We start from the raw sequence: 13,856 nt of genomic DNA on the forward strand, positions 1-13,856 counted from the left end.
GCCAAGACACTAGAATATACTTGGACATAAATGTATTTAAAAGGCAATTTAAGGGGCACCTGGGTGGCTCAGTGGGTTAAACCGCTGCCTTCGGCTCAGGTCATGATCCCAGGGTACTGGGATCGAGCCCCACATCGTGCTCTCTGCTCAGCAGGGAGCTTGCTTCCTCCTCTCTCTCTGCCTGCCTCTCTGCCTACTTGTGATCTGTCAAATAAATAAATAAAATCTTTAAAAAAAAAAAAAAGGCAATTTAAGCTCAACTTACTCTCGATGTCTAAAGCAGCCTGTCTTTACAACGACTAGAAGGTGAATTTTAAGAGCGTGTGATGAAGCTATGACCAAAAGTCAAAACCTTGAGATTTAAAAATCATAGTGTTTTTATTTTATTTTATTTTATTTATTTGACAGAGAGCTATCACAAGTAGGCAGAGCAGCTGGCAGAGAGAGAGAGAGAGAGAGGAAAGCAGGCTCTGAGCAGAGAGCCTGATGTGGGGCTCGATCCCAGGGCCCTGAGATCATGACCTGAGCCGAATGCAGAGGCTTAACCCACTGAGCCACCCAGATGCCCCTAGAAATCATAGTTTTTTTTTTATTTTTTTCTGAAAAATTATTTTGGGAGAAAAAAGCTGATTCAAGACCAAGAGCAATTTATTATCCAATCAGTCTCTAGTTAAGCAGTCTACAATTAGACAGCTCAGGGAGGGACTCCTCACTGTGCACAGTGTAGAATGGAGGGCTATACAAAGTAACTAAGGAATGTTTACAGACTTGTATCTCTTCATAGGAAAATGCCTCTGATATTTCTCAGTACCCACTTCATACCATCATTATGAGGATTAAATGAGTTAATATTTGTAAAGAACTTAGAGTAGTACCTGGCGCATAGTTAGGATTAATGTTTATTAATAAAGTAGCCAAATCTGTTTCCAATTACATTCATTCATACATTAGAAACCTACAATGCCTAAGAAAATTACCAGGTTTAGGGGTGCCTGGGTGGCTCAATGGGTTAAAGCCTCTGCCTTCGGCTCAGATCATGATCCCAGGTCATGGTCCTGTGATGGAGCCCCACATGGGGCTCTCTGCTCGGCAGGGAGCCTGCTTCCCTTCCTCTCTCTCTCTCTCTCTCTCTCTGCCTGCCTCCCAGCCCACTTGTGATCTCTGTCTAGCAAATAAATAAATAAAATCTTTTAAAAAAAGAAAGAAAGAAAATTACCAGGTTTAGAGAGAAGTTCCAATTGTACAGTATTTTAAGTCTGTGGCTAGAAAGGCGTTTCACGGTAAAATTAATCCTATACCCATTTCTTGAGAAATTCATGGGTTACAAAAGCTTTCCCATCTAATTCCTAGGTTTGATCCTCACAAGAGCCTTGAAAGATGCAGAGCAGGTATAATTAACTCCACTTACCGATAAGAGACAACTGAACAAAAGAAGTTAAGTGACTCGCCCAAGGTCATACAGTAAGTGAAAAGGCCTGGGCTAGAAGCCAGGTCTCTTGATGGCAGGTCCACACTTCTAAAAACATGCTGCGACTTGGGTCCTGGGCTTACTGGGGTCACATTTGTAAACAATAATTCTAAGATCCTAAATGGAGATTCTGCAGCTAACACGAACTTGGAAAGTTAAGCCCATTCTGTTAACTGGAACTAAAGTTAATTAATATTTGGCAAAACACCTATGTTACAGTGAGTTACAGTATAAAGTGCCATGACGACACACATTCACAGAGCACCACACACTGCCCAAGCCGAATGTTCAGAAGTCTTCAAAGGGACAGTTCTCCAAAATAGGCCATTCGTGCAAAGATTAGCAGACCCAGAAAATAAGAATGTCGGTGTAAGAGAGAAAAGGCTGCCGCTGTCCTTACACTAAACCCTGAAGGAAAGCCTCGCCCCAGCGGACGGGGAAGGCAGGGAGTGTAACAAGGCTCGGAGGGATTACACGTAGGTAGCAACTCCCGGGGACCAAGGAGAGCCGACGATCCCAGCCCGTGAATCATCTCGCATCCAGCCGGCTGCGTCCTCCCCAGGCGCTCGCCACCCCCGGGAAGCCATCTGAAACGCGGCGGCTGAAGGTGAGAAGCGGCTGGCGGCCGTGTGCAGGGTTCCCAACAGCCGCACGGAAAGGCTGGCTGGTGGCAGAAGTGGCCCCGCATACCAGCACAAGGCGTTATTCCAAGCGCCCGTCCCCACGGGAGGGAGCATCTCCTCGCGCCGATCGAGCATCTCCCGCGGCCAGGATTTCTTCCAAACCCAGCCGGCGGGCGGGGCAGCCCTGACCCAGGCCCCCTTCCCAGTCGGAAACCCGCCGAGCCGCCCGCCAGGGGAGCGGGGCAGCGGCCCCAGAGGGCCCCCCGAGGCAGGCCGCCCTCCGCCGCCGACGCCCGAAAGAGGAAGGCGCCTCTGCGGCAGGAGGGCCGGGCGGGGGATTTCGAAACGCGGGGGACCGGGGTGCTGCGGCCGCCGGGCCCTCGCACCCCCGCCCCGCTCCGCCCCAGCCTGACAGCCCGCGGCGCCCGGCCGCGCGGCCCCCTCCCCACGGCGCCGCCCGCCTCACCTTAGTGTAGAGCTCGGACGCGGCCATGGCGGGGTCCCGCGGCGCCGACGCCCCCCGCCTGAGCGGAGGCCGTACCTCGCCTGGGCGGCCGCCCGCGCCGACTAGGAAGCGCCCAGGCAGCCGCCGGCAGGGAACGGGGCAGGGCCGGGCGGGGCGAGGGTGCCGGGCGGGGCGGGGCGGGGCGCCTCAGGCGCGGGCGGCCCGCGGGGGCCAGGCCATCACTGCCCCGCGCGCCGCGAGCAGGCGCGAGCGCTCCGCGTGCCCGGGGTCCTCGGGGTCGCCGCCGCAGCCGCCTGGGCGGCCGGTGATGCTGCCGCCGCTGCCGCCGCCGCCGCCGCCCTGTGCATTGTGGGAGCGGGAGGAGGCTGCGCTCCGGCGCTACCCCCGCGGCTGCCCCCGGCGCTCGCCCGCGCACGCGGCCTCCCCTGGGCGGTCCGCCCAGAGCATCCTCCGCCTGACCGCGTGCGCGGCCGCCGCCGAGGCTCCGAAGCGCGCCCCCGACCTCTCTTCCGTGGCACACCTGCCCCGGGGGCGCGTCACGCCCCGGACGCCCCTCTCCCCTAAGCGAGCCCTGGACTGCGCAGTACGGCCCAGCCACCGAGAGGGGCGGCGATAGCTGGTGGCACTGCGCGTGTCCAGGTAAATCACTGGGAGTCTCCAGCTGCTTTTCCTCTTCTGAGCATTTCTGGGGAAAGGGTTTGGGAGGAAGCTTCTTCCAAGTCAATAGAACAACCTAGAACTCAGAAGAATCCTGTTAGGAGCAGCGGTCTGGGAGCTGGGTAGGGAGGACCAGTAATTTGAAATAGAAGATCACCAAGTTCACCCTAAAAACCTGGGCATCTGAAACAAGATGCCCCTAGGGGGGAACCCAGGTGCCCACCTCTCCTAGACCTATATGTCTGCAAACGTATACCACTACCCTTCTGCCCCAGCCTTCTTCCTCCTCCTATTCTGAGTGATGATCGATTCCATGGTGCCATGGAAGCTATCCAGAAGCCAGCCGAAAATTGCAGAGGACTTTTGTGGAAAGTCCATACTGCAAATGAATTCTGTAGATTATGCAACTGGTTTTGGCTCCGGTCATGATCTCAGGATCCTGGGATCCAGTCAAGCGGTGGGCTCCCTACTCAGTGGGGAGTCTGCCTCCCGCTCTCTCTGTCCCCCTCATATCTCTCCTCCCTGCTCATGCTCTCTCTCTCTCTCAAATAAATAAAATCTTAAAAAAAAAGAAAGAAATCAAAGTAGTCTCAGGAGTGGCATTCAATGTGCTCACCCTTATCCTTGCACATCAAGCCCAAGAATGTAGTCTTACCACCTCTGACCCCATACTATCTTCACCTTCTACCTGCTCTGCACCCGCCGTACTTTCACTCCTGGTTGACTGAACTCCTTGTTTTGTTCATCCTAGCCTCTTATTTCTTTGAACTCTCAAGTGCCTTCCTGGCAATCTGGGATGGTTTCTATCAAGACCATGTCTCAACAATGACCCCTCGGTTGTGTGTGTATCCAGCATGTGTATGTGAAAGAAGACCATTGCTATGGGGGGTGGGGACACTTGGCACCAGTCCTCACTCCCTGGAATTCAAGCCTGTCCTTCCCTTGCTCACTGCCCACAATCCCCTCATAGATGCCATTGGTAATGGCTACAGAGTCCAAAGACCCAAAGAGTTCTCTCTGTTCCCTCCAATTCTAAAATCCCATCTCTTTCATGTTTTGGAGTCCCACACCCTTTCTTTGTCCAGACATAAAAAGGGGAAATGTGCAGCTGTCACCAGTACAACAAAAGAACACTGGATTGAGATTTTGGAGGCTTGAATTCTACCTCTTATAATTTCTTCAAGCCTTATGAAAGGTGGTAACCACTGCTTTCTCACTCTCAGATAATTCTTACCTCTCAGGACTGCTGGGAAATGCTGGTGAACGAGTTCAGGGCATACACCCCAGGGTATACTGCTTTGGCATAGAGTTTGGAGGACTTGGAAAACAGCAAATACAAGAAAAAAACACTTTGATTTCCTTCTTTTTTAAAAAGCAGGAAATGAAAGATGTCTTCCCTATACCAGAAGGAAAGTAACATTGTTATCATCAAGGAGAAGCTGAGATCAAAAGAATTCTGTACCAACAGACATTCGTTAAAATAATTCTTATCTTCCCTTCTCCTGCCCACGTAGTTTAATCACTTTTCCACAATTGCCTCTCTTTGTTTCACCCAAAGTACAAGCAAGCAGATTTTGTCATTTCTCTGGGTATTCATTTCATTATGAATGCTCCTGTGTCACAATAAAACAATATTAATATATATGTCGCTTCTCCTTTTAATCTATCTTTGTCAGTTTAATTTTCAGACCAAGCCAGGGACCTTTAGAGAGTTAAGGAAAACTTTTACTTCCCCTATTTGGACAAAAAGTTTTAAAAAAATGTCTTATGGATATCAGTGTCTTTTTTCTTTTTCTTTTTTTTTTTTTTTTTGGACCAAAAGAAAAAGTTGGAGGATAAAAAAGTAGGCCATAGTAGGAGAAAAGTAGTAGGGATGAAGAAGAGGAGAAGGATTCTCTACCCTTGACGACTTTACCTCATTCAGAAAAAGAATAGACTTAAAAAATGAACCAAGGGACACTGGGGTGACTCAGTCATTAAGCATCTGCCTTCAGCTCAGGTCATGATCCCAGAGTCCTGGGATCGAGCCCCACATCAGCTCCCTGCTTGGCAGGAAACCTGCTTCTCCCTCTCCCACTCCCCCAATTGTGTTCCTTCTCTCACTGTGTCTCTCTCTGTCAAATAAATAAATAAAATCTTAAACACACACACACAACAACAACAACAACAAAGTGACAAGGAACTCTAATGGCTGCCTCCCTTACCTTAACCATGTATATTCACAGTCCCAAGCAATTTGTCATTAGTGAAGTATGGAAACCAGCAATAGTTACAGCTCTCCAGGATTTAGGATGTCCCCCTCCCAAAAAGTAGCCAGATGTCATTGTATATTTTAAGTCAATAAAGTTCTCAATTATCACATTATAATTGGGAACATTTTCATGTAGGTTTTCTTCAAATAAAAACAATGTCCAAACTAATGTGAAAAATCCTTCTCCTCCAAAGCATTCATGGGTATTTTTTTTGTAACCAATATTGAGAGTTTTGATGTGCCAGAAACTGTTTTGCATGCTGAGGATTTATGAATGAACAACACAGATGAAATCTCTGACCTCACGGAGCTTACATTCTAACCAGGGAGACACTTATAAAGGTAGAAGGTAAAGATGACAAGTATTCATTTGCTGGGGCTGCCGCAATAAGTACCATACACTATGGCTTAAACTGTAATGTGCCGTGTGATCTGAAGGCTAGCAGTCTCAGATCAAAGTGTTGGCACTGTTGGTTTCTTCTGGAAGATGGGAGGGAGACTCTGTTCCAGGCCTCTTTCCTACATCTGAATTGTTTGCTAACAATCTTTGGCATTCATTGAATTCTGTTGCCCGCCCCAGTCTTGGTCTTTGTCTTCCCCTGGCATTCTCCCTGTGTGCATGCGTGCCTGTGTCTAAATATCACCCTTTCTCGTATGTGTGTGTGTGTGTGTGTGAGAGAGAGAGAGAGAGAGGCGTGCATATATATATTTTTTTCTTTTTTTTTTTTTTAAGATTTTATTTACTGGGGTACCTGGGTGGCTCAGTGGGTTAAGCCTCTGCCTTCGGCTCAGGTCATGATCTCAGGGTCTTGGGATCAAGTCCCTCATCATGCTCTCTAACTCGGAAGAGAGCCTGCTTTCTCCTCTCTCTCTCTCTCAAATAAATAAACAAAATCTTAAAAAAAAAAAAAAAAAGAAAAGGATTTTATTTCTTTATGACAGAGAGACAGCAAGAGAGAGAACACAAGCACGGAGGATCTGGAAAGGAAGAAGCAGGCTCCCCAGTGGGCAGGGAGCCCAATATGGGGCTTGATCCCGGGACACTGTGATTATGACCTGAGCCGAAGGCAGAGGCCCAACGGCTGAGCCACCAAGGCGCCCATAAATTTTGCCCTTTTAAAAGGATACAGTCATGTTGGATTAGGGCCACCTTAATGACCTCATTCTAACATGATCATCTACAAAGACCTTATTTCCAATTAAGGTTTCATTCACAGGTATTGGGGGTAGGAAGGATTTAAGCATCTTTTGGGGATGAAGACGGGGGTCACAATTCAACCCATAATTGTGGGCAATGGAGAAAAACTAAACAGGGAAGACAGAATGTCAGCAATTTTAGTAGGTTGTCCACTGCTTTATTCACATTGAAAAAAATAACTTTTTGGAGGGTCTATTTGTGCTAGCACTTGAGATAATAAAGATAGAAATGAATGAAATATGATCCTTGCCCTGGGAGGGCACTATAATGAGCAGCTGCAGGAGTAGGGGAAGAGGCAGTCCATGCTGCATGGTCATTAGTGATTCTAATTCTTTAAGATTAGCCCAATTCTAGGGGTGCCTGGGTGGCTCGGCGGGTTAAAGCCTCTGCCTTCGGCTCAGGTCATGATCCGAGGGTTCTGGGATAGAGCCCCGCTTCCAGCTCTCTCCTCAGCAAGGAGCCTGCTTCCTCGTCTCTTCCTGCCTGCCTCTCTGCCTACTTGTAATCTCTATCAAGTAAATAAATAAAATCTTTAAAAAATAATTATAGGGGCACCTGGGTGGCTCAGTGGGTTAAGCCTCTGCCTTCGGCTCAGGTCATGATCCCAGGGTCCTGGGATTGAGTCCCGCATCAGGCTCTCTGCTCAGCAGGAAGCCTGCTTCCTCCTCTCTCTGCCTGCCTCTCTGCCTATTTGTGATCTCTGTCAAATAAATAAATAAAATCTTAAAAAAAAAAAAAAAGATTAGTTTAATTCTAGAGACAGAGGCAAAGCACTGTTCCTGGTTAATTAGTTGGTATTTACATATCCTAATATTTAGTAATTCAGAGGATTAGATACTAGGCAAGAGTGACATTTGAATGGGTGGGGAAGAACTCTAAATAGTTCACTGAAAGATCTAAATAATGTTATGTATGGGAGGCCATTTATTTATTTTTTTAAAAGATTTTATTTGGGGGCGCCTGGGTGGCTCAGTGGGTTAAGCCGCTGCCTTCGGCTCAGGTCATGATCTCGGGGTCCTGGGATCAAGTCCCGCATTGGGCTCTCTGCTCAGCAGGGAACCGCTTCCTTCTCTCTTTGTCTGCCTCCCTGCCTACTTGTGATCTCTCTCTGTCAAATAAATAAAATCTTTAAAAAAAATAAATAAATAAAAGATTTTATTTATTTGAGACAGAATGTCCGAGAGAGAGAGCACACGCACAAGCATGGGGAGCAGCAGGCAGAGGGACAAGCAGACTCCCTGCCGAGCAGGGAGCCCAATGTGGGGCTCTATCCCAGGACTCCAGGATCACCACCTGAGATGAAGGCAGACACTGAACCAACTGAGCCACTCAGGAGCCCTGGGGAGGCCGTTTATTATCAAAGGATATATAAGGGAACAGCATGAGTGAACTAGTCTAGGAAAGAGAAAAGCCAACGTTAAGAATAGAGTAAGACTGGGCTTCCTGGGGGGCTCTGTCCAGTAAGCAACTGACTCTTGGTTTTGGCTGAGGTCATGATCTCAGGGTTGTGAGGTCGAGGTCCACATCGGGCTCTGTGCTGAGTCTTTCTCTTCCTATTCCTTGGTCCCTCCCTGCCCTGCTCAAATAAATAAATCTTAAAAAAAAAAAAAAAAATTGGGACGCCTGGGTGGTTCAATTGGTTAAGCAGCTGCCTTCGGCTCAGGTCATGATCCCAGCGACCTGGGATCGAGTCCCATATCGGGCTCCTTGCTCGGCAGGGAGCCTGCTTCTCCCTCTGCCTCTGCCTGCCTCTTTGTCTGCCTGTGCTCGCTCGCTCACTCTCCTCTGTCTCTGGCAAATAAATACATAAAATCTTAAAAAAAAAATAGAGTAAGACTGACCTTAAAGTCTTTTGAAAGATGGAAGGCAGGCATCAGGAACTACTGGCTCCCCACCCTTTTGTTTCTCCAACTCCAGTCAGTTTACCTAGCTCCCTCCCACCTGTGAGTTTAGGCCTAGCCACACTTTAAGGCTCCCAGGGCAGGGATTAAAAATATAGTCCTTAACTCAAAAGGTACAATTATTTTAATCCCAGTACCTATTACTCTAATTCTAGATTCTAATCTTGTGTGTCCTAAAATACCTATGTGATCTCTTGCCCTTCATTCCCAGTCTTCTGCCTGTGCCCTAACCACCAGCTTTTGAGCAGTTTCTGCATCTCTATGGTTGGTTCTTTGGTACCTGATTCCCCCATCAGTTGATGTTCTGGATCATAAAGAACTTTCTGCTCATATCCATAGCACTCACTTGCTTTATATTGCCTTGCTTTCCCTGAATTACTTGAGTTTAAGTACTTACTAGCCACTCTCACCCTGCACCTTCAACAACCACACACGTGACTTCCATGTGGTAGTTGGTGGAAGTAAAAATGACTTAGATTCAAATGACCTTGATTCTGGTTCTAGTTCTAACAGCACTATGCTACCTAGCCCATGTGAGCCTTCTTTTATCTTGTTCTTCTTCTTCTTCTTCTTCTTCTTTTTTTTTTTTTTTTTTTTTGGTTAAATTTAAAATTTTTAAAGTTTTTTTTTTATAGAAAAAATTGCAAAGATAATACAACATTCTTACATACCTTGCTCAGTGGACTGAATATTTATGCCCCTGCCACCCTCCCATTCCCAGATCCCCCCACCCCTGCCTAATTCACATGTTGAAACCCTAACCCCCCAAGGTTGTGGCATTAGAGGTGGGGCCTTTGGAAGGTGATTAGGTCTTGAGGGTGGAGCCCTCATGAATGGCATTAGTGCCCTTATGAAAGAGACCCAAGAGAGATCCTTCCCACCTTTCTACCCCGTGAAGATACACTGAGAAGACAGACACCTGTGAGGAAGTGCGGTCTCACCAGAAACCAAATGTGCCAGCACTTGGGTTTCTCAGACTCCAGGATTGTGAGAAATTTCTGTTGATAAGCCATCCAGTCTATGGTATTTTGTTATAATAGCCTGAGCAGGTTAAAACACCCTGCAACCTTTTTGTCTTATTACTGACATCTTAATATAGTATATTTGTTATAACTAACAAACATATACTGACATATCATTAACTGAAGTCCATACTTTATTCAGATGTCCTTGGTTTTTTTTTTAAGACTTTATTTATTTGACACAGAGAGAGTGATCACAAGCAGGCAGAGAGGCAGGCAGAGGGGGAGGGAGAAGCAGGCTCCCCGCTGAGCAGAGAGCCCGATGCGACGCGGTGCTCAATCCCAGGACTCTGAGATCACGACCTGAGCCGAAGGCAGAGGCTTAACCCACTGAGCTACCCAGGCACCCCCAGATGTCCTTAATTTTTACCTCATTTCCTTTTCTGTTCAAGGATCCTGTATTACATTTAATTATCTCATTCAGATCTTCTTGGTATCTGTTCTTCCCTTTCCTTGTTTTGATGACAGTTTTGAGTGGTGCAGGTCAAGCATTCTGCAGAATATCCCTCAGGATTTGTCTTGATTGGATGGGGGGGGTTATGAGGTAAGGTGCCATTTTCATCACATCAAATCAAGGGCCAGAGTGTCAGTGTGACATCCCTGTTGTTATTGACCTAGATCATCTGGCTCAGGTAGTGTTTGCCGAATGTTTCCATTGTAAAGTTACTCTTTTCCCTGTTACAGTCTGAATTGTATCTCCTCAAAATTCTTTTTTTTTTTTTTTTATTTTATTTATTTATTTGACAGTCAGAGATCACAAGTAGGCAGAGAGGCAGGCAGAGAATAAGAGAGGGAAGCAGGTTCCCCGTGGAGCAGAGAGCCCGATGTGGGGCTTGATCCCAGGACTCTGGGATCATGACCTGAGCCAAAGGCAGAGGCTTAACCCACTGGGCCACCCAAGCGCCCCTCTCCTCAAAATTCTTACCTTGAGCTCTAACCCTCAGTAACTCAGAATGTAACTGTATCATGAGAGTGTCTTTAAGTAGGTAATTAAATTAAAATGTGGTCAGTTGGGTCTTAATCCAAGGTCTGGTGTCTTTAGAAGAGGAGATTAGAGCACAAACATCTGCAGAGAGAAGACCACGTGAAGACACAGGAGACACAGCGGCAGGACAAGGAGAGCAATCTCAGCAGAAACCACACTTGCCAATACTTTGATCTCAGACTTCAAACCTCCAGAACTGTGAAAAAATAAATATCTGTTGTTGAGCCATGCAGTCTGTGGTATGTTGTTATGGCCGCCCTAGCAAACTAACACACAGATCCCTTTCCATACTCTTGAATGAAGTCACTCTGTAGAGTCCATACTTCAGGAGTGGGAAGTTATGCGGCACTTTCTTGAGGACAGAGTATGTACATAAATTTGGAATTCTTTTGCATGGTCAATTTGTCTCACCTTCCCCACTTATTCATTCAATCATTAATATCACCATGAACTCATGGATACTTACTTTATACTCTGGGTTATAATCTAATACCTCTTAATTTTGTTGCTCAAATTGATCAAGCTTTGGCCACTGGGAGCTTTCAGTTGGTTCCTGTGTCCTTTTGACACAAACCTCCATAACTGTGTGTGGGTTTTGTTGTTGTTGTTGTTTTGCTTTGTTTTTCAAAGCACTTCCTCACTTTCTAGCACTACAAGAGGCTACCGATTCATCTTATATATTTCCTCTCCAGTCCTAGAATTAGCCATTTTTCTGAGAAGCTCTGGTTCCTTTCATTGGAGAATAGTATTAGAATCTACTATCTGGGGGCACCTGGGTGGCTCAGTGGGTTAAAGCCTCTGCCTTTGGCTCGGGTCATGATCCCAGGGTCCTGGGATCGAGCCCCGCACCGGGCTCTCTGCTCGGCGAGAGGCCTGCTTCCTCCTCTCTCTCTCTGCCTGCCTCTCTGCTTACTTGTGATCTCTGTCTGTCAAATAAATGAATAAAATCTTAAAAAAAAATTAAAAAAAAAATAAAAAGAAACTACTATCTGGAGGGCTAACAAGATGATGGAGAACTGGGAGACCTAATTCTGTCTGGCCCCAGGAATTCAGCTCGACATCTATCAAACCATTCTGAACACCTACAAACTCAACAGGAGACGGAAGAGGAGAATAGCAGCAATTCTATGAACAGAAAAGCAACCACTTCTGGAAGGTAGGATGTGAGGAGAAGTGAGTCCCAGGTGATACATGGGAAGACAGACCCATATATCACCTGGGACTCACTTCCATCAGCCGGCTACCAGCAAGTGATAGAGCAATGGAGCCCAAAATCAAAACTTTCCGAAGTCTGCTCTGGTGAGCGACATCACTCAGGTAGCTAAGCAGGAGTGGAATCCTCACAGGGACAGTGTAGTCTCATGACCCTTGGGTTCCCAGAAAGACCAGGGGTGCCTGTGTGTGGCAGAACTCCCAGGTATTGGAGCAGGGAAGCCGGCTGCAAACACAAGCCCAGGAGTGGGCCCTCAGCTTGGGGTTGCCATAAACTGGGATCTGTGGCACAGTTGGGGGCCAGGGGCCCAACAAGGGGCAGATGCGGGGACATTCCCCTTTCTCCCATAGGAGCAGCAGCACAGGAGTGCGGTGTTGGAATCTGGCGGGTTGGGAAACTCCAAATGGGGCCATGTGCCGGAGATAGAAATGCCCGGTCACAGGCTGGGTGAGCATGGAGCGGGGCCAGAGACCAAGGAGAAATGAGTGATGGACTGTTTTTCTCTGAGGGCTCCCTGAGGAGTGGGGCCCTAGCTCTCAGCTGCTCCAAGGCCAGAGATTGGGAGGCTGCCATTTTCACTCTTATCCTCAAAATCTGTAAGGAAAGCTTACAGGGAAAAGCTACAAAAGTGAACCCTAGCAGATTGCTTTACCTGGCCCCTGGCAAGGGTGGTGCAGTTCCACCTCGGGTAAAGACAGTTGAGAATCACTGCAACAGGCCTCTCCTCCAGAGGACCGGCAAGAACATCCAGCCAAGACCTAGGTTACTGATCAATGAGAACTGCAAAACTCCAGTGCAAGGGGAATACAGCACATAGAATTCATGGCTTTTTCCCCATGATTCTTCAGTCTTTCAAAGTTACTTTTCAAAATTTTCTTATTTTCTAATTTAAAAAATTTTTTTCTTCTTTCCTTTTGAACCAACTTATCAATTCCTTTTTCAAACTCTTTCTTAATTTTTATTTTACAATCCTATTCCATCCCTTCATTGTATTTACCCTTATTTTTATACATGTATGTTTTTCTTTCTTTAAAATTTGGGAGGCAGTTTCTTCTAACAGCCCAAAATATACTTGCGTGGGTTTCTGTTCAATTCACCAGCCTGATCATATTCTTTTTTTTCTCTCTTTTCTCCCTGGTTTTGAGTCTCTTCTGATTTATTTAGTGTATATTTTTCTGGGGTTGTTCTTACCATTTTAGCATTTTGTTCTCTCATTCATCTATTCTTCTCTGGGCAAAATGACAAAAAGGAAAAACTCACCTCAAAAAAAAAAAAAAACCCAAAAAACAAAAAAAAGAATAAGAGGCAGTACCAACTGTCAGGGACCTAATCAGTATGGACATTAGTAAGATGTCAGAACTACAGTTCAGAATGATGATTAAAAAGATACTAGCTGGGGGAGGGGGTGCCTGGGTGGCTCAGTGGGTTAAACCGCTGCCTTCGGCTCAGGTCATGATCTCAGGTTCCTGGGATTGAGCCCAGCATCGGGCTCTCTGCTCGGCGAGAGGCCTGCTTCCTCCTCTCTCTCTCTGCCTGCCTCTCTGCCTGCTTGTGGTCTCCGTCTGTCAAATAAATAAATAAAATCTTAAAAAAAAAAAAATACTAGCTGGGCTTGAAAAAAGCATAGAAAATTCTACAGAATCCCTTTCTGAAGAAATAAAATTTAACCAAGAGGAAATCAGAAAGACTGTTACTGAGGTGCAATAAAAAATAGAGACTCAAAGTGCTAGGATAAATGAAGCAGGAGAGAATTAGTGATATGGAAGACCAAATGCAGGAGAATCAAGAAGCTGAGAAAGAGAGAGACAAATAACTACTGCTTCCCCTTCTCTAGCTGCCTGCCTCTCTGCCTACTTGTGATGTCTGTCCAATAAATAATTAAAATCTTTATAAAAAATCAAGAAAAACAAAATACTAAGTAAAGAAATGTGATCCTAGTATAAACTGTGATCTGCATTGAACTGTATCAATCAATAAAGCTAACTATTAACAGTAGTAATAAAATAGAATGCAAATGTAATCAACTTTGACAATGTAACTATAAGAATACAGATAACAAAAGACAGATGGTG

The 13,856-nt window shown here is 46.4% G+C and overlaps 1 protein-coding gene across 4 annotated transcripts in view; it reads right to left on the reverse strand.

The window, feature by feature from the left end:
• The window catches only part of MYO5A (myosin VA), a 196,726-nt gene extending 194,011 nt beyond the window's left edge, over window positions 1-2,715 (reverse strand). For 3 of the 4 annotated variants that reach the window (XM_059372847.1, XM_059372846.1, XM_059372845.1), the window contains exon 1: window positions 2,558-2,714. In XM_059372847.1, the coding sequence (XP_059228830.1) occupies window positions 2,558-2,584 (27 nt within the window). In that variant the 5' untranslated portion in view covers window positions 2,585-2,714. Of the gene's footprint in view, window positions 1-2,557 lie in introns of all 4 variants that reach the window. The other variant, XM_059372844.1, reaches the window with a different exon arrangement.
• Window positions 2,716-13,856: the final 11,141 nt, after the last annotated feature.

This window comes from Mustela nigripes, chromosome 13 (genome assembly GCF_022355385.1).
Source record: "Mustela nigripes isolate SB6536 chromosome 13, MUSNIG.SB6536, whole genome shotgun sequence".
Classification (NCBI taxonomy): Eukaryota; Metazoa; Chordata; class Mammalia; order Carnivora; family Mustelidae; genus Mustela; species Mustela nigripes.